This window comes from Dysidea avara, chromosome 12 (assembly GCF_963678975.1).
Source record: "Dysidea avara chromosome 12, odDysAvar1.4, whole genome shotgun sequence".
Taxonomy (NCBI): Eukaryota; Metazoa; Porifera; class Demospongiae; order Dictyoceratida; family Dysideidae; genus Dysidea; species Dysidea avara.
In genome coordinates, this window is record NC_089283.1 from 21269237 (window position 1) to 21294725 (window position 25489).

General features: G+C 38.2%; 1 protein-coding gene across 5 annotated transcripts in view; it reads right to left on the bottom strand.

Annotated features, from left to right (window-relative positions):
- The window catches only part of LOC136240375 (ubiquitin carboxyl-terminal hydrolase 9X-like), a 77759-nt gene that overhangs the window by 1468 nt on the left and 50802 nt on the right, over nucleotides 1-25489 (bottom strand). For 4 of the 5 annotated variants that reach the window (XM_066031334.1, XM_066031335.1, XM_066031333.1 and 1 more), the window contains 20 exons: nucleotides 22253-22389; nucleotides 21628-21801; nucleotides 21423-21564; nucleotides 21083-21168; nucleotides 20788-20879; nucleotides 12976-13153; nucleotides 12271-12352; nucleotides 12138-12202; nucleotides 11990-12081; nucleotides 7279-7451; nucleotides 6627-6715; nucleotides 6425-6566; nucleotides 6104-6194; nucleotides 5906-6042; nucleotides 5519-5692; nucleotides 5379-5470; nucleotides 1302-1383; nucleotides 1190-1249; nucleotides 401-509; nucleotides 244-352 (listed from right to left, as the gene is read on the bottom strand). In XM_066031334.1, coding sequence (XP_065887406.1) covers nucleotides 244-352; nucleotides 401-509; nucleotides 1190-1249; nucleotides 1302-1383; nucleotides 5379-5470; nucleotides 5519-5692; nucleotides 5906-6042; nucleotides 6104-6194; nucleotides 6425-6566; nucleotides 6627-6715; nucleotides 7279-7451; nucleotides 11990-12081; nucleotides 12138-12202; nucleotides 12271-12352; nucleotides 12976-13153; nucleotides 20788-20879; nucleotides 21083-21168; nucleotides 21423-21564; nucleotides 21628-21801; nucleotides 22253-22389 — 2306 coding nt within the window. The remainder of the gene's footprint in view (nucleotides 1-243; nucleotides 353-400; nucleotides 510-1189; nucleotides 1250-1301; nucleotides 1384-5378; nucleotides 5471-5518; nucleotides 5693-5905; nucleotides 6043-6103; nucleotides 6195-6424; nucleotides 6567-6626; nucleotides 6716-7278; nucleotides 7452-11989; nucleotides 12082-12137; nucleotides 12203-12270; nucleotides 12353-12975; nucleotides 13154-20787; nucleotides 20880-21082; nucleotides 21169-21422; nucleotides 21565-21627; nucleotides 21802-22252; nucleotides 22390-25489) is intronic. The other variant, XR_010693781.1, reaches the window with a different exon arrangement.

Here is a 25489-nt window from a genome sequence, read left to right on the forward strand (position 1 = left end):
AAGCAGTCAGCATGTGAGAATTAATGGCTAAATGAACCTTGTCTGCACAGGTAAGCTTTGCTCTGAGGTGGTCTTTTCAGAGCTGAAAGAAATATCTGAATCGCTCATAGATATTTGCTTGATTGTGCTAGTACTTAATAACACTGCTGCATGCCTTTAACTTGTAATTTGAACTTTCCAAAACATGACAAAATTCTCTTGACTTGCGATTGACCTCCTTAGACTAGTAACTATAGTACTTACGTGTGGAAGATGTTCATTAAGAATTTAATGCACAAGTAAGCTCTCTTTTGGTGATGTTGTTTAGCTTGTTGAATAATGTCCATTATCCCATCAACTGTGTTGGGTACTCCTGTAAGATGTGATACTCATGTCTGCATCATTTTAATATGATACATACCTTTGAGTAATGCATTAAATCTAGCAAGTTGCCATGAGTCATCAAGGAATAGCAGGTTTTGTAATAGATCAAAAATTGGACGTAAATCAAAAGTTTGCATTGTGGCAATCTAAGAAAATTAAAAAAAATTAAACATACCCAACAGAATTAGAAAGATTTTAAAATTGTAATAAGAATTATCATAGGGATCATGGAGGTTTTCACTTCCTCACCAAAAAAAATTGATGAGAAACAGCCTCACAAAACCTTCATGGCGTCTCGGCAGTATTTGTTACATGCTTTTGGCATACCGCAGTGCATACAATGCATGCTTCATGGACATATCTGTGTTCTCCATTGGTCCATTTATCTTTCACAAGGTCTTGATCTGCATGGTGGCTTCCCTACATTTGTAATGGGAATCATCTGAATTTTCTGTTGTGAACAGATTGATTGCAGAGGTCCTTCTCATAGTGTTCTTCATTTGTAATGCTGTGCAATGAGCTGAACGTGACTGAAAATGAAGTGCAATGGCCACCTTGCTGTGTCGGTAATTGATAGTTGGGGCATGTATTCGAAGGAAAACAACACTCCTGGCATCATCATTCTAAAATGCAGTATACGAGAGTTCACCAGTCATAATAATGCATATATACACAAACAAGTAAGGGATCAAAGAAAAAAGTAGGGAAACAAGGGAGGTCGCCTACACCTGCAGATATACTAGTGGATGAGAATCATAAAATAGCATGAGACTTAGATATAACATCACGAATTAGAAATAACACTTGACATGTTAGAATATGTTACCTGTTGCATTAGCTCACTGAGTATGATGATGGAGATATGATAATTCTCCCAACAACAATGCTAAGGAAAAATGATAAATTACCACAGTTCTGCAAGCATACAGATATCAAACCTTCAACAACATTGCAGTTCCCTCTGCTTGACTGTTCTCACCAATCACTTGCTTGATATAGGTTGAGAACCGATTCAATTTCCTGTGTGTAAGGCAATGCAAATGAATACTCAAAACCCATGCAGAAAACCCTATTAATTTAACTGTTGTGTAAGGCACCTCTCTATACTGCAGAAACCTTAGAATCATGAACCTTTGGCCCATGTTTTCAACAATAAATCCATTTCAGCAGTAAAAGTGTCAAGACTAAACAATTTTTGTACTTATTAACTATGCTAAAATTACACTGTAGGAAAAGCTTTCTAAGTACATTTTCACTGCAAATGTGTCATTTTACTTTTGAGAGAGAAAAACCTGTAGCAAAAAATTGGCTATATATGTGCCAAGACATTAGGTATAGTAGGGAAGCTTAATGGCAATTTTTGAAGGGATGTGGACATTCCGGACAAAAGCGCCAAACTTTCTCCAAACGTTGTCTACCCTATCACCTTTCAATTTTTGATAGGAACCAGATTACACATATATGGCCTCCGAATTATTTGTGCATTTAATGTACTGATATAATGAAACCAAGTAAATATGAATTCAGACAAAATGAACATATGTTTCCCATGCATTTCCCCATTACAGTATTAATATTATATTACATAATGGCAAACAATCAGCTGTAGTAAAGCAGCCACACGTATGGTTGTCATTGACAACACATACGGTTACCACTGACAACTACTTTTTACTTGTGGGGTTGAGATTTTTAATACTTTCTAAGGTAAATAGCTTATCTGTATGTTAATATTAAGCTCATATAGTGTTGTCAAATAGACAGATGTAGTAGAACTAAAATTTTAAATATGGATTGGAGTATGTGTCTGATCTGTCAGCAAATGATAAAGGAACCATTGAAATGTCCACTGAATGCAAAAGGAGACAGGGATCTGTCAATATCGTACAGCTCATTTCTCACTAATGTTAGTGCTTTCAGAACACTTGGAATATTGCCAGTTGTCCTAAAGTTCAGTAATGATATTACAACGGAAGAACTAGTGCAAAACCAAGCAGCATGGCATAAGTCTTGTTATGTAAAATTTAGCAGTGAGAAATTAAAGAGAGCTTCCCAAATGCAAGCAAAGGAAGATTCTGTAGGAAGCAGTATTTCAGGTGTAAAGTCCTATCAATGCCGGTCAATAGATAAAATGGCTTGTTTGTTCTGCCAACAAGATGATGGACATCTACATGAGTTTAGAACACTAGAAGCAGACCAGAATATACGACAGATGGCTGTTGACCTGGAAGACACACAGTTGATAGTTAGGATGGAGGGTGGGGATGTCATAGCACTTGAAGCCAAATGCTATCTGCAGTGCTTAACAGCACTGCGGAATCGCTGTCGATCATTGGTACAACAAAATCAACAATTGTGTGGAGAAAATTTTGAGAAAAAGTTAAAGCAAGAGCACTAGTAGCTCCACCCTCATCTAGTACCCATACCCACACACCCTGCACCATACACATTCATATTAATATGTAGCTGCCAAGCACGGCTACCAGTTCACTTAATACCATGTAGTCTACACTTTGAAATATGCAGCGTAGAAGTGACATGCGTTTACACCTTATACATTTAAATAATGAGTCGTCATTCATTGGAGAGAGAACCTCCATTGCCTCTCTATATTGGGATGAAAATTCACACAGAAACTAAGATAGTAAACCAACTATGTCCAAGTGTAAACTATGACAGGGTATGTCATCTTCTTTTTATGGTAAGAGATCAGCATGGGAGGTATGGAATTGTTTCGATAATGTTACACAAGCATTCACCTACATGGCACTCCACCCTTTATCCATTATAGATATTGATTCTCCACATTTCAAGTTGCTAGAACATTTTACAGTAATAATGTATGACAAAACAAGTGAGCTACAATGTGTGAATAAAGCTAGAAAGGATTTATTTTGCCACAAGGGTAGGATGATGGAGAAGGCACCCCAACACAGGACGCAGCATACCAAATGAGTGGCATACTAAGCTGCAATATGGTGCGTCAGTGAACAAAGTATCCCACCTCCAGAAGGCTGGGGGTGGACACTTGATGAGTACGATGTCTGGATTCCGGTGTGGAGCACACTACCTATAACTGCTAAAGCTTGTACTGAAGTGTATAAATGTAAGAGCCAAACTGGATGTGGTGGCAAATGTTCATGCAGAAAAGCAGGTTTTTTTTATAGTACATAGCTATCATGATAATGAATAAAGAGCGTGTAATTTTACATATGATATATGAAGGATTAAAAGACCATTGAGAACATTACTGAGTATTTTCAATGTTTCCTTTTAGGCTTCTATGGAAACAGATAAGTGTTTATGGTAACATTCTACATGAAATATTTGTCTACATTAACCGTAACATGTCTTAATGGTAAACTGATCAGAAATTAGGCATCAAAGCGCTAATAACAAAAGCAAACTTCATTGTATTTGTAATTAAATGCATGGGAGGGCTGGTTTGGCAGGTTTCTGGTTTATATTAAAAGATCACAACTCTGCAACGGAGCAAGCTATTGACTTCAAATAAAAATCAAGTTGTTTCACGAAGTAAGCCCCATACTTTAATGCCTAATATCAATAATTTAAACAATGCCTAAGGGAGAAAAAAACAAAAAGCCACCATACTATCTATGGCAGCCATCTTTAAATGCTTTAGTAACTGCCTGAGGGTGATTGGATGAATTGGTTCCTATCAAAAACTGAAAGCTACCAACCTGAGCAGTATGTAAAAAAAAGTTGGTGCTTTTGTCCAGAGTGTCCACTTCCACCAGCTAAGCTTCCCTACTAGTACTAGTGTAGTTTATATATTATATAGACATACATTATCAATACACATGATCAAGAGAAACGGTATGCTGCCAAAGAAGCTGGTGTGCTACACCAGTATGTTAACAGGAAGAACAATAAACATGATTTTCATGCATGCACTTAACATAGCTCTGTGCTACTTTTATTAAACAATATGATTTTTGCTGTGGAAATGCCCTTCACCTTTAGTACCCCACATTCTGAATTTGAGCATAGTCACTCCACTCCAGGTATTCTCAAGGTATAAGCTGTTAAAAATTGGCTTATTTTCTTTGTTTTTTTTAAAAAAAATTTTAATTTTGCCTTGCAAGAGCTGCTTTATAAAATGCATTATCCGATTAACTTGGAATCTTTTACATGTAAGAAGGGTTTAAAGATGATTCTAGGAAACAAGTTTGCATGATTTGAATATGGTACACAGTTGCCATTATTAATGATCATTTGATTTGTTGTCATGCCTATATAGAGTAAATATGAGTTATAAGAGGATAGGTTAACCACTGTAGCTTGACTTTCTATAGTTTTAAAGCAATTGGAGTAGCAGTCTTAGTGTTATACAACACAAAAACCAAGCATCAGTAACAAGCATGCTTTATAGTTTAGTAAAAAAAAAGAAGGATTATTTGCCACACTTGTAGGACAAACTGCTTATGGGATTAAGTTAAAAATCAGTGTGTGGATAGTATACCCATCACAGCTTAAGCCTATTTGTGGTTACCACAACACAAGCTCATACACAGTCACCGGCAAACCATGAACCACATTCCAGTCTGTTACAAACTTTTTTGCACCATGGTATGTGCATAATCATTCAAATGAAAGTCACAACACAAGCTCCATGTGCATTAAATAAGTTCCACCTGACTGACAATTATCATGTGACCTATGTATTTAAGGGAAATCTCTTGGAAAGTCTCCGTACAGTAACACCTCAAGTGAAAATTGAAAACACATGATACGTGATTTGTATAGGTAATCACACACATTTGAGTGCAATTAGTCTATAGTCTTGCAGTAGGCCAGCTTTGTTTGTGAGCCACGCCCACTTTAATAAAAATAGGTGTTTGAATTACCCTGATATATCAGTCACCCTAATACTATAAAACATTCATAAAGAACATCACAGTATGCTGTTTTCAGCATGATATTATTTTTAGTGGGGGAGGGATTCTCTTCACTGTTTGGATGCATTAGATTTACTGTCATTACTACAAACTCACCTAGTTCTTTCAAACATCCACTGTTTGATGTCATCAGTTAGTGGAACTTGTACCTCAACATCAGCGATAGGATTAGGCTTCACTTTAGCTCCCTGTAGAGGCCTAAATACCAGTATAGCTCCAAAGCATCAATAATCAACCTTTACAGAGCTTTGTTGTTTAACTGAGAGGTCGAAACATCGTATCAATATGCTCACAACAGCATACAACTTTGTGTAGTCAATATTAGGTGAATGAACTGGGTTCCTTGTACCCTCATTTAGACAGAATGCTATAAAACTACTTGGAACACCAAGTTGTAGCAGCTGTCGTTTCTGAATAAAAGAAAAACACATTCTCAAACATTCACGATTTAAGAAAAATACAGTGCATGAAAGATGATGGAACCCAAACACTTTGAAGTGTGAACTTTTTGATATCAGGACACCATTTGCACACATTTAGACTCCTGAAGTCAGAACAATGACATTTCAGCATGGTCCCAAGGTTTCCAAAATATAAGGGGTTATATAGCAATATGCATTTACCTCTCTGGCTCCTTTCATTGCATAAGATAAGAACACATGGAAGTATTGCAGCAAGTGACTGATATGTTTCGGTACCTCCTTCTTCAACAGTGACAACAAAATTTCTAGGATGGTCTGACTAAGGTACTTGGTACCACCTAATGTAAGACACATGTGCTAATAACCCAGTGTAATGATAATATGTAGGACTCCCTTCACCTTTTGTTCCTGGTCCAACTACAGGGTATGGTCCATCACCATTGGAGACCTGACACAGGTACAGTAACAACTTGGAAAACATGTTCCGTACCTACAACAGATACGTAGATACATAGATAGGAGAATACATACTTGCTGCAAGTCCTTAAACAGAGCCCAGGCAAAAGAACATCTCAAAGAGAAGTCAGTACTATATTACTTTAAATGAATCATGTCCACAAATAGAAACCCTGTGCCACTGCTACTATTCAAAGTGCCAAATTTAATGCATTTCACCAAATACAAACATTTGGATTTACCTTATTAGACAGCAAGGCTCACCTCAGCACTGGGACACTCCAATAAATATTGTGGTATTCTCTCAGGATGTTTTAGGAGTACATTTTGAGCAAACCATTGTCTGATGGTGTGGCTGTAGTTGAGGTAAGGATGTAATGCGTCGTACCATTCATTGGCTGGTCCACTAGAGAAATAGGGATAAAGACAGTCAAGTACTGTAAATTAAGACACCAGATTTCATTACCAAAGTGGTTTCTTAACACGGAGTCCAAAGTTGAACAGAAATTCACTTCCAAGATTGATACAGAGAAGAGCAATTTCTTCACACTCCTCCTGCAGACAAGGTAATGAAGTCTCTACAGATACATGCAAGTGAATTTAGTGAAAACAAATTGGTACCTACTCGTAAAATTTATATATCAAGTACATGCACATACACCAGAATAGAGGAAAACTATTGCACATTCACAATGAACAGAACCTCAAAAGATGTAATAAGCTACACAGTATATAGTGCCTATTACTGTTTAAGTCACCTGGTCTAAAGCTGACCTTATTGTACAGTAATTTGGCTATAAGCTAAAACTCATTTATGTTAAAACGATACTTGAGAAAAAAAGACAAGAAGAGTTTGAAGTACTAACATTTTAGTAGATTAGTGATGAGGAGCGAAGAGATGATGTGTGTTTTTGGTTCCATCAACAGTTTGGAAAGAGACATATTAAATAAATTATTTGCTTATGGCTATACTACATTACCAGAGTTTATTTGAATGAAAAGCTTTCAGAGTATTTTAGTGTGTTAGGTAGTACAACAAAGTCGTCACATTTCAACCTCTTGTGTAAGGGAATTTTAAAGGTAACTAAGATAATGGTGCATGACAATAACTATCTTACAGTTAGTTTCTTGTTCTGCTCCATACACTGGTGTAGACATTGTGTATTGACATTGAGTAGTTGTTTGATGAACTGGAAGTATGGTAGATTGAAGTGAGCTTTGTGATGTAGGAACTCCAAGTTCTGTTTCTGTACTGCTTTCCTTATTGGGCATGGTACAGGCTGTCCTCCAACTTCAGTTATAATATAATATGTAAGATTATAATATAATAAAATGTGTGTGTGTTATTTGTAGTACCAATCCAACATTTATGACTATTCCTATTCCAAACTAATGTTTGACATTCACTACCATTCTACTGACAACGTATGTGATACATAATGAACACAAAAAATTATTTTATAATGTATTTATACCGAGCTGTGAAAAAAGGGTGCAGCCCCAAGGGTGAAAATGGTGGAAAATCAAAGGTGGGTGGCCAAGAAATGGCTGCAATGATACTGATTATGAAAAACAATTGGCATCAGCATCGTTGCTGCCATATCTTGGCTGCCACCTTTAGTTTTACAATTGTTTTAACCTGTCTTTTTTGGGGTCACACCCTTTTTACTGTTCGGCTGTTTTTGGTATAGATATCACTTCTTTTTGTATTCATAGGTCCAAAACAGGCCATAAAAACCAGTTTTGTGACTGACATTACACTTGTTTTTTCCTTAGCTGTAGGAATAAGAGGAAAAAACTATTTCAAGTTACATAGTTGTGATGAAATGTTATCATGTACCAAAATGGTAACTTGTAAATACTCTACAAAGAGACTTGCTTGTAGCTCACACTAAACTAGTGACTTGTAATGTAGCTGAACTTTCTACAGAGTGACTTATAATGTAGCAATTTAAATGTAGCTGCTTGCAGGGCTGCCCACAGGGGGGGGGGGGGCAACAGGGGCATTTTGCCCAGGGCCCCAGCCTGAAAGGGGCCCCAGGAAGCCCCATGAAGGGCTCCCTGAATACCTGTTTAAAAGATCGATATACTCTAATAGAGCAGTCAGATCTAAATACTCTAATAGAGCAGTCACAGTATTCTTCAGAGGAGCAGTGTAGCTAGCTTATAGATAAGGAGATATGGTTGGTGATGGGTAGTTATTAGTTATTGCCATTGCCAGCAGGTTGTGACCTTTTTTTTTTTTTTTTTTGGTCTTCACCTTACAACTTGGGTCAAGGGCCCCACTTTAACTCTTTGCCCTGGGCCCCTTAATTTCTCTGGGCGGCCCTGGCTGCTTGTACAGGGTGGGCTGAATTCTCGACTCTGTGACTAGCCTTGAATGAAAAATGAAACTGAATTCTCTACAGGGTGACTGAACCCTCTACTGGGTGAAGTTTGTTCATCCACAAATAAGTTACTCAGTAGATACCACATCAAAACATTTGTCAACTTTCACCATACATTATAAAAATCCGTAACATAAAAAATACGTGAAAATTATACCGACTGCTAAATACGGCGCCATACCTTCCGCATACGTTTATTTACGGAGATCTAATATGGCTCATCAGAATCCTTAGTCAATGGTGATTCGACTGATGTATAGGAGTTTGTGAAGTAACTAAGAAAAGGCAGGATAGAGCCTTGTATTGCTAGATTATGTGTTCAGGTACGTAATAATTTAGCGGGAAAAACCAGTTTTTTCGTATGTTTCGCAATGTAACTCCGTACAACAATTAGTTAGACACTTACTTTCGGCGGATTCTTAATCAGCAAGTGTTGATACGTAGAATGATACCAAGTTTAGCGAATTTGGTTGAGGGTAACATGTTGCTTTTTTGGGGTTTTCCCACCCAAGTAATTAAATTCACCATAGGAAATTGTATGGGGGCGCGTATTATGTTGTAATCAGCAGTAAATAACTGTTACTATGGTAATGATAGAGTGTTACTTCGGGCGGAATCGTGTAGAGCAATTCAAGGGCTTTATTTTGTTGTATACTGTCCTGTAGAGATTATGGGTGCTAATGGTTGCTTTTTTGCATTTTTTGTATTTAGTTTAAAATCCATGTATTTTGCATAGGAGAAGAAATAATGGCTGCCAACAAGGTTTATCAACCAACTGGATTGACTAAGCTATGAATACCAAAATGACGTGGAGTTCATTTTAAGCTATTTTATTACATAATTCATAAGATGTAATAGTAAAACTTGATGTTTTGCAAAATTTTGTTTAGGCCGCTTCAGTTTACATTTCCCAATAGAATGTTTTAATATGCTTCAGCTACATTACAAGTCTTCCGATAGGGAGTCCAGCTACATTACAAGTCACCCTGTAGAGAGTTCAGCTACGTAACAAGTCACCCAGTAGATAATTCAGCTACATTACAAGTCACCCTTGGAGAGTTCAGCTACATTTCATGTCTCTCTGTAGTGCCTTTATATGCTGACTTGTTTGTAGCGGAATTTTCTAAAGGGTGGCTAATTTGTAGCTAACTTTCTACAGGGTGATTTTGAACTTTCTACTTTTTTCTAGGGTGACTTGTTTGCAGCAAAATTCTATACAGGTAACTTGTTTGTACCTCAACTCTCTACTAGCTGAACTTTCTACAAGGTGGCTTAAAAAGTCTCTACAGTGACTTGTTTGTAGCTGAACACTCTACAATGTGGCTTAAAAAGTCTCTAAAGGGTGACTTGTTTGTATCTGAACTGTCTAGGGGTGACTTGTTTGTAGCCAAACTCTTTACAGGATGATATGTTTGTAGCTGAATTCTCAGCAAGGTGACTAGCTGGTGGCTGAACCCTCTATAGGGTGACTTCGCTGACTTGTTGGTCACTGAACTCTCCACACCAAGGGAGTTTCCACAACATAATTGGATAATAATTATAGGGCTACAAATGTGTGAAAATGACATTTTCTTCTTACTATTGGCTCCTGTGAAATACACACTTGTCTGTTGCACAGTACACACCCACATTCACTGTACTTGATGTGTTGTCATTTTTGGAATGCTGATTTCTTCGTAATGGTGTTGTTTTCATCACAAATATCACACCATTGTAAAGCAAAAACACAGTAGGATTCAAATATCTATCAATCCTTATCTAACCTCCTCATTGATATTTTGTACAGTAACCATTGGCTCACATGAAATACTGCTTAAGTGCATTGTGTAATGTATATCAGTTCATGTACCTCTCCCCCTTCACTGACCACAGTTGCAAGGCTAGAGGCCAGACAAAACTGTGCACAGTTACCATTTTACACCATGACAACAAACTCACTGGTGGGATATGCCTTTTGTGGCTCCAATGAATGTCTGCCTTCTGCACTTTGCCACTCCTTTTATCTTCAATTAAATGGTTATCTTCTTCATGCCAAGAAACCATATCAAGGTGCTAATTTCCGTATCAACACTTTCCTTACAAGAGCATATTCAGATGCCATGAAACTGTTTGAGGCACCCAACGGACTGTAGTATCTTTGGTAGTATCAGACAGCAGCTAAGGGCATATAAAATGATTGCAATGAGTAATGCCCCATTAAATGATCAGAATACACTACCACAACTCTAATATCAGTGCTGAAACCACACTCCCTAGTTTAATATACTGTGTAGTACTGTAGCAAGATTAAGATACTCTAATACAGTAGTCACAACCACATGTGTAAAAGTAGTGACACAAAAGATGATGGTAGCTATGAGGGAAAATCCCTACTTGGAATTGTATCAATGTGGAAAAATCTTCACTTTGGCATAAATGGTGAGAACATGCTAATTTAGGGATTTTCCCACATTGCTACAATGCCAAGTAGGGACTTTCCATTATCTCTTGTTTCACTACATTTTATCGCTGGAACCCTATGTAATTTTTAAATTAATAATCTTTTATACACACGGTGTTTGGTTTTCTACCAAAGCTCACTAGCCTCAGTAAGATTGAGGGTAAGTTTCACATAAACTAAGCAAATTAAAATTTCCAGATCTATAGCTTCAATTAGTAAACAGTACCTTTCAATACACATGCTACTAGCAAAGAAATGATAGGACCTTAGCCTGATTGTTTTCCTGACTAACTGTTAACTGACCGACTGATGCATTTGTGGCTCAATGCAATGGGCTTGATTTCTTCACCATTTGACATCACTTAGGTTGCCTTTTGTGTATACAGTGCAAGCATTTTTGTCTCCAATTGTGCCTTGTTTCTTTCTCTATTGGCGCAGCAGCACTAAATCATGGATAACGCATCAATTACCTCTAGTGCTGGCTATTGTGCTAATGTTAGCAGTTGTCTGTATTTTTGTGCAAAGTCTTATATTTAAAGTAAGTGAATTGCATTATTGGTCTACATTATTTTGTAACACAATGTAACAAGCATTACAAAGAGGAAAATGGTCACATAGATTTTCATGAAGCATTTAAATGGCCATTATCCATGAGCACTTGTAAGCGTAAACCATATTGTAGTATGCTACAGTAGTGATGCACCGATTAAATGGAAATTAGTGTATTGTATTGGCCAAATTTCAGCAATATCAGTATTGGTAATTATTAGCAGATTATTTAGCCAATTAATTTTACTGACCCTGATGCTATTGTCTCCATAAAAATAAGACAAAAAAGTTTAAAAGTGGTAATTTTACGTGTGAAAACATAAATATCGGATCAGTTATTGGTATCGACTATTATAATATTATGATTTCAATATCGGCTAATCAGATAATCAGCAAAATCTCTTATCAGTGCATCATGATCACTGCTACAGTATGTAACATCTTGGCACATACCAACAACTTCTGCCGTGTCTTTGTTGATACGCTCATAAAACAAGAGGTATGCACTCCACCATCTTTTCTGCTGTTGATATTGTGGTTGTGTTCTAATATATTGGTGCACCACAAATTTGAAATAACACATACACACAGACAGATGTACCTTTGCATTACATGATCAATTACTTCCCCTTTACACTCCCCTCCAAAACATTGAGCCTTTAGTTCCTACAGGTGTATTTAATGTGCATTAGTAACAATGTAGACCATCTTGACAGCTAATGATCATGAGGTACCTCATCACTATCCAATTTACACTCAGTAACTTCACCACTGTTATAAAATTTGTACCAATGTGGTGTTGAGCTGTTTGGAGGTCTATAGCAAACAGAATAAAATCATTATTATGTAGCTAATAAATTCTCCCTACCTATATGGTCAAAAGTAGACAGTGAAACATTACTCACAAATGTAACATTGAAGAATTGTTAAGTTTATAAATTGAAGTATGATCCCTACTCAAACGTAAAATTTCTAATTAATTTTATATTTGTTAACTTGTATGGTTTATGGCTTCATGATCTCTATTTTACAGCACTATCGTACTGAATGACTAATCGGAAAATCATAATTTCACCCTTCTACACTGAGATCTATGCCACTACAATTAGGTTGCTCTCTAAATTGTGCCAGCTTGAAAATCCAGAAAAATATATACATATTGTTCATTCATGTGTTTAATGTACATAGTGTAGCTACCAGCTTTATAAGGTCAAGACAATGCCCTAAAGGGCTATGATAGTTTTCAGTCTCCAGTGCAGTCATTGAGACACCTACTGTATACTGAATTCAAGTTACCAATACAGCAATAATTGCTTTATTTAAATCAAATGTTCTATCACATTAGACATGCCAGTTTACTATACTATGTACAGGGCTTGGAACTGAGGTTCCAATGTATAGAAAGTCATGGCATCCTAACACACCATTATTCAGGTTACCTGTAACTGGCAAAGGAATAGTAACGGCCTCCATTGCCATCACCACTGTGCACCACAACTCCACACAGTCTGTAGCGAGTGTCATCGTCATTTTCATTATTTTCTTTTTCAACTTCCTCCTTGTCAGTTTTCTCCTGTCCCTCTGTTGGACTATCAGTATTACTGGGAATGACTTCACCTGAAATAAGACACCACAGCCAGTCCCTAAAATATGTACACTACCACCAGTTGTTCAGAGTACTACATTTATTTGCACAGAAGCTTGGACGAGAGAATATTTCTTATAATTCAAAGAAGGCCAGCTAAAAAATACCTTTAGAGGAAGTTAGCTTTGCAAGGACATATTTCTCTGAGGATGAAACAAAATGCATGAGCGATTTACTAAAGTATGGTATCATGCTGTGTTTACAGAAAGTTATGTGTACATGTACAATAGTACTTATAGATTCAAAACTTTGTAGATTTTGCTTAGAGAACAATATGCTATTACATACAAACTAATGTGCCTACACAGTGCCTATACTAATACGTACAAAGCACAATTGACAAGCTTCTGTAAAGCCCATCATTCACAAGTGTTGCATAGAAATTGTTAAGGTTCAATAAATACACTATATGATATGATCAAAGAAGGAATTTTTAGTAATGTTTACAATGTTTCCAACCTGATCAAGATAACAGAATTTAATTGCTAAGGATATATCAACCAGATGTTTACAGTGACTGTTATAGGTTAGAATAGTTCCTAGTTGCACCTCTCTATCAGGACTAGAGGTGTACCGATATAAGAAAATTAAACCGATCCGATACCGATACGATATGGATTAATCATTTTCAAACCGATACGATACCGATACGATACCGATACGATATACCGATATAACTAAGTGTAGCTATTTATGTTTGAAGAACTACATATGCCATGTTTACCTTTATTTTAGTTACTGAAGAAACTACTGAAGACAGTATTAAGATTATTGGCTATGCTTGGTTACCCATGGTGGTGTGGCCTCTATTGACAGCTCAGACTATAAGGCACCCACAAATATTTTAATATATGCCCCTACCAAGATTAGTCCGGATTACTCCGCATTTTAATGGCTTGTAGAGATGGCTGGTTGTTTTATGCTGTGCTCTTGGTTCATCTTTTTGCTGTTTCCCCAGGCTCATCACTATGAGTGTTTGTTGTATGATTGGTAAGCTTTGTGACAACAAAACAGTAATTATCCACGCACTTAGATGGCTTCGCGTAACGTACTGCTTTTAGACAAGGAAGATAACTACTGTTTCCCGCACTTGTTAGCTAAATAGTAGGGTTTATAATATAGCTTGATCATTGGACAGTGTCCTCAAGATAGTTCAGTTGTATATCGGTGTATCGTATCGGTTTTTAGCAGCAATATCGGCTCCCACCGATATAGTAGAAATGTCTATATCGGCCACCGTTACGATATGTATCGGTATATCGGTACACCTCTAATCAAGACACACATATTTTGTGGCCAGCACACCACATCAATGGGTTATTGACAGGACAAATAATAATGCAATTTTCACACATACCTATCTCTGTGCTGCCTTTACAAAATGAGACAATTTTGCTGTGGAAATGTCCTCCACCTCCAGTGGTCCTCCATATACCAAATTTGAACAAAATTGCTTCAAACATTCCTGAGGTATAAGCTTTCAACAATTGGCTTAATTTCTTTGTTTTTTCTTATTTTAATTTTCACACACTTACAAACCAGTACTTTGATGGCTTTGAAATTTGGCACACATAAGGTGGATTTATAAGTGAATCCTGGCAGCAAGTTTGACTGGAATATGATAGAAGGTTGTGGAGTTCTTAATGACTCATGAAAAATAATACCAATATATTGTCACACCCACAGAGCAAACCACTTATAGCAAGAAGCTGAAAATCAATATGTGGGTAGGTTAATTATTGAATCTCAAGCCAAAGAAACTGAGCTAAAGACCATGACAATACAGCAAAAAACTAACAGTGTGTAACAGCTACTCAATCGAGATTTGTTAACAAAATAACGATTACTTGCCACATAGAAAATACTCTTTTCACCATGTTTCATGACTATTAGTTTTACACTAGGGCTAGAAATCATAGCATCAGCTGTTTATTTTGTATCATAGAGGTAAAGCATGCATACTTTAATGTGAATGGTCAGGTTCAATGCCTGATTTACACATCACTTTATCCCTTTACTTTTGGTATAGTTTGTTACCACCTTTAGTGATGCGACATTACTTTCAGTGATTTCACAACTAGGACACCAAAGGTGGTGAAAAAGTGACTCCCTTTGCCACACCTACTGGACAAATTGCTCAGGGGAATGGACTGAAAATAGGTGTACAGATGGACTAAAAGGCCTTTCAGCAGTTTAGAACTGGAGTAAAGACATTGAGTTTTAAGTGCGAGTCAAGATACGTACTCTAATAGTGCAGTCACCCTAATAGAGCAGTCAGCTAAGAAATAAATAACTTTATTAGAATACTAGCTGTAGTACCTGCCCTATCGTGCAGGGCAGTATGTACAATGACATGGAAATTAAATGAAATTACAGTTGGTAATATACTATTATAGATACTTTATAAAAGACTAAGGAAACAATGTGGTGTAAGGTAAGGATTGCATGAATGCAATAATTGTGGAGAAGTGCACTCTTATTGGAATATTTTGTGACTTAAGTTGCTCAAATTCTACCATCAACCAAACATACCATGAATTACTGTAATCTGCACTACAATGATTCTGTTATGACAAAATATAACGGCTTTATAAAATATAACAGCATGGGTACAGAGTCGGGGCTAGCAAGAAATAATAATAAATGAAAACAAAAAATTTTGAGTCATCCAGCCCAAGACAGCTCATGGAAAAAACCTGCCAGCCTTTTCTTTTGTTTTGCTGCACAGGAAAAGGCGAAAAATGCTCCACTCTGCTTTGTATGCATGTGTAGAAAGAGTTCAAATCATTGCTGCAAAGTCTATAAATAGCTCCCATTTTCACAACGTGCCCCACGTTGTGAAGAACAGTCTGCCACGGGACCGTGTCATTTCACTGTGTAGCTGCAGTCATCCCTCCTCCGAGCAAACCATCCAGGATATGCATAAAGACAAAAGAATAGAAAAGATAAATAGTTTCACACATACATAAATATACAAAGCAACCATCTGATACATTTTTTTTACCATAATACCTTCCTTACCACCATCCACAGGTGCTGATCCATAATATCACAACGCAGCAGTAGCAGCAGACATACCTAACTAAAGTGCATGTGTTTGCCTATCTAAAAACCTCACTACAGACTACATTACGTGTTTTGCAATCCCCTCTAATTAAAAGTGTCAATCTATCTGCTGAACCTACCCTAGATAGTGCCACATAAAGCATGCCGTGTGTGAAGCTTTCGTCCGTCAAATCTAATCCTACACCCTTAAAAGTTTGACTCTGGCTTTTGTTAATGGTCATGGCAAAGCAAAGTGCAATTGGAAATAGAAGCCGTCTAAATTCAAAAGGCAAAACCGAGTTACTCGGAATGAGAGGAATGCGTGGTATTATAATATCGTGTCCTGCATATCTACCGTGAGAAATCTTGGCCTCTACTGTGTTAGCCGACAGTTTAGTAACTACACACCTAGTGCCATTAGTAACCCTTGGAGGATCTAGAGAGCGTAGAATAATAATAGGAGCGCCTACTTTAAGTAAGAGAAGATGCTGAGGTAGTCCAGATACCTCTAAAGAGTTCAAGAATTCTGTTGGAAAGTGAACAGCCTGAGATTCATCAGGTATGGTGTCCAAGGACCTGTAGTCACAGCAGTCACCAGGTAACTGCTCCACCAGAGTCATGTTGATGGAATGAGTGGTCTTGTTAAGAGGAGCAAGAATGCAGCGTTCAGAAAGCCAAGCCAAGTCCCTAAAGTTAGAGAACAAATCTGGATACACCCTGGAAACCAGTTCCTCCTTGCTATCCACAAAGGTTCCCATGGTGTCAGGTAGCTGGACAACATCAGGTAGAGTGTCAATAGGAAACTTCCCATCTCCAATGGCCAATAGTTCTTCAGCGAATTGTCCAGCTGCCACATCCCCACACAGGTGCACTCTCATGTTAGCGTGTAGTTGTTTAACCACCACACTGTCCCACAGATGAGATCGCTTGAGGCAAGCATCAACAATGTTACCTCTAGTGCCACCTTGAATGACAGGTAGAATCTGCCTGAAGTCACCACACAGTAGCATGCACTTGCCTCCCATTGGATTATCATTCCCTTTTGCCATTCTGTTGAGTAGAGCCAAGCCCGTGGTTTCCCAAAAATCATCTCCTTTGTGAGCATCTCTAACAATTTCTTCACCTTAAGCCTAAACACACGGGCCACTAAGTCTGGATGGTCCAGAGGCTCTTGACCTGGTAGTAGATTGTTCCTAATCTCTGGCCAATTAGGATTGGTGGTCATGGTGATAAAGAGGTCGGGGTGGCCATACTTCCTAACGTAGGTCATTGCATCCTGCTGACGCTCATGCATGTAGCGTGGTCCACCAGTAAATGACGACGGTAGGATCACCCTACGACCAACATTCCTGGGGTCACCATCCCCATCTACCATTGCATCCCGCAAATCCTGGTAGCAATCAGCACGTAGTGCCTTTTGCTCACGCCTGAGAAACTGTAAGCGCTCAGTTTCAATCTTACAGTAGGTGTCAACCAGGAATTGCTGGAAAAGCCTTTTAGCCTTAAGCAATACAGGCACTTGCTGCCTGACCATGATGTGGTAGCGGTAATACACCATGGCTGTCAATTTCCTACCATTAGCCAATTTCAGGTTGATGTGCCATCCATCGGTGCCATAAGAAAAGAGTAAAGGATACTGTAAAGGATCATACCCCCTATGAAGTTCAGAAATGTGCTGCAAAGACCCATCCCTATAGTGCAAAACTATGTCCCTATTATTTACATTATCATTAGGCATTAGCACTCCTACCTCATCACACATCGGGCTATTGTACCTCCTAGCATGCTCTCCTACAGGCCGTTTGTTCTCATTAATCACTACCCTAATATTTGCTGGCTCATCATGCTGCTCAAATATTTCTTTAGCTACCTTAATAAGTTGAACATAGTGATTATCGTCATGCAAAAGCTCAGTAATACCCCTAACTATGTCAAGCCTTAACCCATCAACTATCCCACATCTTGTAGCTACTTCAGTTTGCTGGTTGTCGATAAAATAAATTTGGGAAAATTTAGGAGACTCACCTGTTGATGGAACTAAACTACCTATACGATGATAGACTTGACCCTGTACTCTAAAAGAAGGATTGAAGCCAGCCATAGTTATCTCGTTACAGCCAAAGCTTGTCATTTGAAATGCACTATTATACTTACGTATGCTAGCTAGAAAATGTTTACCTGCTGTGTTTGTACCTTCATACAGGTGTCTCAAGAATGACTGGGGCTGTGGAAATGCCTCTAACTGGACATTACCCTTCAAGCAACAAAGGGATTCGGTCTCCTGGGGAAATTTTAATGCGCCGCAGTGTGTGCATTCTACACTAAGTGTGCCTACATCTGTAGTGTTGAAGAAGTTGTGTGGCTGATAGTTAAGCCCCCTAAAGCTTGGGTGTGTGCTTGCACGTACCTGTTGTCTGCGTGCTGTGTTAGCCTGCTGCTCCAGAGCTCTGTAGAGTGGATCAGCTCGAGCTTGTTGATGGGAAGCTGTATCTTGTTGTTGCTCCTCCCTCCGCACAAGTCGACGGGCAGCTGTATCACGCTGCTGTTCTTCTCTGGCCGGGTCCGCACGCGCAAGTCGACGGGCAGCTGCATCGTGGATCCGTTCCTGTGATCTTCTTTCTTCGTCCTGGCGGGCCACACGATGGGCTTCTGCGTCACGTTGTCGTCGTCTCTGTTGTGAGTCCAGTTCACACCTAGCACTGGATGAGGTGGTAGCTCCAGTTGAAGCCTCCTGGCGGTGCAGTATTTGTCGTTATGCTTCTTCCCGTCTCTTCTCTGGATCCAATCTTTGGATCTGCTTGCGTCTCTTTGCTTGAAATGCACAAAAAGTAGACGATCGTTTTTGCTTAGGCGGCATGCTCCGGCATGTTTACACAGCACATCAAATGAATTTGAATTAGAAATATCACGTGTGTACAGTTGGCAAAAACACATGCAGTACAGTGCAAAAAAAGGTGTACTGAAAAGGTGCCCAAAACGAAAAAAAAAATTAACACCAGCTGGACTCGAACCCACAACCTCGCGCACGTAAGGCAGGCACCTAAACCATTAACCTATCTACTTCACCACATTGTTACAGCAATATTTTAGTATTATAAAGACTTTTACAAATGGACTGAGATAGGTGTTTACTTGAGGTTTGCATGCGGTTTATAGAAAGAATTCAAGCGAATTTTAGTCTACACACCTGCCTTCAACGGCCCCTAGACGACTAACGATAGCTCGCACAAACTTTTCGAAAGCGTCATTGTTGAGCTCAATAATCAGCGCTTCCGTGACACCAAAGACGCTTCCAAACGCGCAGCGGTTCGAGAGTACATGCCTGACATCAAATGGAATGCAGACAGACGGACGGACGGCTTTTCAGTCTTATAATATAGATGATACAAGTCACCTTGTAGAGAGTTCAGCTATAATCCAGTAGAGATACATTGCAAGTCACCCACCACCTTGAATTTTGCATCTTTTCTACTCAGGCTTTTTGGGGGGCTGCACCCTTTTTTACAGCTTGACTGTTTTGGTATAGATATAGTAAACACCAGTGTAATAAAGAGATTTTCCTCTTTTAGAGGTAAAAATGTGTGTGATAAATAAAACTACAGATTTTAGTACTGAGTTATTAATTATGATGAGTTACGGATAATAGCAAGACAACCAATAGCATCATGTCCTATAATTTTTCTACATAGACAATGATATTCAGAGAATGCCTCAGGGTTTTTATTCTGGTAAGAGACCTGTACACAACACATAGTCTGGTGTCCCCTGCCCCTTTGCAAAAATTAAGGGTCTGGTGAAATGCAGATACTAAATCGTTTCTATCACTCAGATTCGGCAGTAGCCAATTAATGCATGCCAATGATGTTCTCACACAAAATTCTTTGGCAACGCAATGCTTTTATCTAATTGAAGGGCAATTATCTGATGTAACCAGCAGTCACATACGCTGTATAACTGAATTCCTTTTGAAATGACTTTAATAAGGCTTCAGAGCACAAGTGCTGAAGGTATCTTATTCTAATTGAAGGGCAATTATCTGATGTAACTAGCAGTTACGTACGCTGTGTAACTGAATTCCTTTTGAAATGATTTTTTTAAAGTTAATAAGGCTTCAGAGCACAAGTGCTGACCTGTAGGACACGTGGTCCTACAGCCTGTTTAAAGATGCTATAATTAGTATCTGTATTCACCAGACCCTTACATTTTGCGAAGGGGCAGATGGCACCAGACCATGCAGCACCTAGTCACAAATTTTGACAAACAAATTGCATACTTTGTGGGTTACTAACAAAATTCCAGATACAGGGGCCATTTTCTAAATAACTAAGACAAGGATTCTTCAGTGGATAAATGCCCCTCAGGAATAATGTGTAATAATCACCTTAGTTCTGCCTTGGTGATTATTTCGGGATTGTTTATCCACTGAAGAATCCTAGCACTGCATGTCTTATCAACGTATTTTGGGATTTACTTAACACCTAAGGCTACAGGAACAGGAAAGTCAAGTAGTCAATCAAATGATACAATACAACAAACACATTATTTGCTACAACAAAGTTACCTTCTAGTTTGGCTAGTGCGGCAGCAGTATATGGTGACATGTCAAGCTCTCGAGGAAATTCAAAATAACTGTTATACTTTACTACACACTCCCTATGCACACAAAAACATACACATCGTTATTAACATGCATAGCACATGTGAGCACATGCACACACCTGCACACAAAGACACACACACACACACACACACACACACACACACACACACACACACACACACAAACACACAAATACTGCAAATGTACGGGCGCATGTGCATGTACGCACGCACACACACACACACACACTACACACTTCTCCCAATCATAATCAAATCTCTTCAACTTGATCACTAGTATCTGTGGTAGTTTCTTTATACACAATCTCTTTAGTGTATCAATCTGTAAAATACAGAAATATCTTGAAAGATAAATACAATGACGAATAACACTACAAACAGGAATACAGAATAGTAGGCAAGCCTTAGGTTATTTTACTCTCACAAGTTGGAACATTATTAATGGAGAAAAGAATTTTGCAGAAACTATTAGTACAAAACTTCTTTATTAGAGAAAAGAAATTTTCAAGCAATTCTAGCACAAAAATAAAAATAATCAAACAAAGCTATATAATATTTGGGACCTACAGCACTTACCTTTTTGTTACATTTCTCACAATGGTAGGCATTGAAACCTTCTAACAAGTATCCTTTGACAAAGGTATCCAGTGACTCATAGAGGTTGTTGCGGCATCTTACATCAACATTGAGTGCTGTGAAAGGCTCCTCTCGAGAATATCTGTAGACATTAAAGATTCATAGCTACTGTAATGTGTAACCAAATGTATAGAAACACACACACCTGTGTTGGCAGCCCTTACAAATCTTCTGATCAGCAAAGATACCACCAAGTACTCTAGCAATCACTGGTTTTTCCTTGTGAGCCTTCAATCCCTCATCAACAGCATCCATTAAACAGTTGAAGAATTCGAATGCATCACCTGGTTCCCTCACATTAACTGGACATCCCCACAACCTAGCAACGAAAGGATAATCAATACATCAGTGTTTTATTGAACATTAGTACACAACTTATCAGTTACTACAGCTGTGATTGTAATTATCATGAGACACATGGTAACCATGACACTTTAGGTCAACTAGGGCGTCCTTATTGGGTGGGTTTTTCTGTAGTCCAAAATTATCAAGTGCTATAGGTGGCTGCATTAGGCAGGTCACAGTTAGGATTTATTCCAGCTGGATGGTTTAGATGGCTGGCCATTTGACTCAGTCACCTACCAGTTCTAATAAGTATTACAATCTAGATTTCAAGATCATATGTATATGTACCAAGGGATAGCTAATTTGGGATATTCAACTAAGTGACCAGATTTCGCATGTATCCTCATTTAACAAGGTACACTGTACACCAGCTCTGTCCAAATTAATAATTTTCAACCACCAAACTTCATACACTTATACAATACCTAAAGTCCCTCCAAAATCCTTTAGGAGTGTGAATTTTGACACAACCCAGTAGTAAATGCCCAAATATGGCTTGCAATTGTGTCAAGACTTTCTTGTTTGTGTCCTTCCTTTCATTAGATTGTCTCAGACCGGAGACCTGTAATGGAGGGTTGTCATTTACAGTGTCTGAGCATAAGATTTGATTCTTAAATTTATCCTCAAGCCAGTCGGCAAAGCCGTTCTTCCCTGGCAGAGGTATAAAAACATACCATGCATACAAAAACGTTACAACTACACATATTATACAGATACAGCAAAAACAATTACAAACACATGCACGAAACTAATTACACATACAGTATACTGTAGATTGGGAAATGTTCAACAGTAAGAATATTTAGTTGTTGCCTTGACCAACAAAAATAAATTACACGAAATATTTTTGCTCTTGAATATTTTCTACTTGCGAAATATTTTTTTGGAGGTTGAACCATCTCAACACTTGAGGAGTTGGAGAAGGAAGACTAATGGCCTATTTATTGTCAGTGTTCCAATGTCCACCAAAATAAGCTTGTATGCCACTGTAGCTACAATATAGTGTCTAGTGGTGGAGGCTGACCTATAGCTCCATCAATGAATTGCATATTCATTGTACAACAGGTACCTGTTATCAGTTGTATTGTATCTTGCATACTCAAATCTGGCACACGAAACACATAGCGATTACTACACGGTGTTAGGTTATATACCCGAAAGTGTGCTGACTGCAAATATGAATAGCTCCATGTTTAATTATTTGCTGTACAGAAATATTCACTGGTAAAATATTTTTGTGGCTTGGGCTGTCCTTGAAAATATAACACATCTCAAATGAAAATTTCCCGATTTACAGTAGTATTAAATAAAGGTTTTACACATATGCAAAAATAGATCATCTTTAAAGGTTGAAGATGTAAAAATATCATTCAGTACTGCATTCCACTACTAAATGGCTTTAAATCTAAAAAAAAGGCTGAGCATAAGAAAGATGCCATCTTGGTGGCTGGAAAATAGCTGGGTAGTATGAGTAAAATAATGATGTTGGCGACCAAATGGTATGGGTGGAACTAATGGGATATGGTTCAGCTGAAAATACTAGTGATGCATTGCACAAAGTAAGTGATGTCGAATCATAATTCCCAGTGGTAGCCACTGTAAGGTATGGAAATTGTGTGAGACATGGTCGATGGTTGTACTTACGAAGACCCAAACATAGTCGAACAGCTCAATGTTGCAAATATTTTAAATGATTGATATTAGTCATTGTAAGGGGAGGACCCCAAACTGATAAACAATAGAGTAGGCGAGTAAACATCAAGCTCTCAATAAGCAACTTTAACAAACTTGTCTTAAAAATCAATCTCCGTTTGTTCAATAAGTATAGATGATATTGACACACCTTGGAGACATGGTGAGACCAAGAGAGAATATCATAAAAATAAGGCCCAAATACTTCTATGTACATATAATGGTAAGAGGGATATTATTCACAAATATTTCAGGAAATGAGGAGATGATACATTGATCAGGAACTTAAGCCACATCACAGTGGATTCAATTGCATTTCATTGTTTACAGTCCACTGACTTGTGTGTGTGTGTGTGCGCGCGTGTGTGCGCATGTGTGTGTGTGTGTGTGTGTGTGTGTGTGTGTGTGTGTGTGTGTGTGTGTGTGTGTGCATGTGTGTGTGTGTGTGTGTGCGTGTGTGTGTGTGTGTGTGGATATGCAGACGCACATGCATTTTGGAATTAATTTAGGAAAAACCAAGCACACACCAACAGACCAACAGCTAGTTGCTTGGTTTAAAAGTTGTACTTGCATACGTAGGCATTTGGCTAATACAGCTATTTGTACTATATGTGACTGGATTTTGGAAGAAGGATCCAAATCGCATATTAGGAAGTTTCGAGATAAACGGTTTTAAAGAATTCAAGTCAGCACAACTTGTCAAAGATAGCAAGCATGCATACGAAATTTACACAAGAGATACATCTATGTGTTACTTTTCAGACCACTTCCAGTACTTGTAGCTGCTTGTAGAGTTTCTTGCCAAATAAGTGAGCAGTTGGATGAGTGAAGTAGTATCACGAGTGCCCACAAAGTGGGGGGTGGTGGGGTGGGAAAGAGATAGACTTCAAATGGAGGCAGACCATATTCGAAATTCAGACATGAGTTTGCAGGGCTGTGCTAGCTTCTTAATGGCTGATATATAGCAAAATCAACAGAAAAAAATGTTTGGCTGACAGCCACCAGTAAACCATTGATTCTAACCAAACCAGGCCCTTTACAAGGCCAGAAACCACCATTCAAGCTCTCCACATAGGCTTGCATACATTATGCCAGAATAATTTTTGGAATAATCAGTGGTAAAAAGACTCGAAAATAATTCCAGAATAATTAATTAGTTTTCACACATTTTTCGTGTAGTATCGCAGAAAAATTTGCTGCTAGCACAAAATCAGGCAAAAAGATCGAGATACTCTAATAGAGCAGTCATTTACTCTAACAGAACAGTCAGACAAGTTAAGTTGTGACTGCTCTATTAGAGTATCTTGATCTTTGGGTATAGTTTTTATGCTTGCAAGTGGTTATATTTTCAACTGCAGAAAAATATCCATCTGACTTTTAAAATTCCAGGAATTACTCCAGGAATATTTGGGAATAATAGGTGAATAAAAAAAGAATACCCAGAAAGAATAATGGGTAATTTAAAAAAGCATAATGTACTCAAGCCTATCTCCACACCACCCCAAAAGACGTCTGTTAAAACCAGCTTTGAGTAGTTTGAGTAGTACTGAGGGTCAAAACTATTAGTACGATACTTGTAGCTATCCACTGGTGGTGTTAGTTTGATTTTTCCAGATGTGATTTGGATCGGTTTTGTTAAATCTGGTCAGATATATATGCTACACATTTGCCTTTTGCTCTTGCTGACAGTCTTTGCTAGTAAAGCATGAAATACCATCACACCCAAACCATAGTTGTTGGTTCATGGTCCTGTTTTACCTGACAGCTCATGACCAAGTTCCTTCCAGATCACCGCACAGGTCAGAGAATCATCCAAGTCAGTGGTGTTGCCTCAATTCAACTATGTTACAAGCTGTTTTCCATTGTAACAAAATACTGAATTTTTGCATAACTAACAGCAACTAAGGTACATATTAGGGCTGAAACAAATACTGCAAATACTGTACTTGTAAGGATTTTGGTACTCGGAT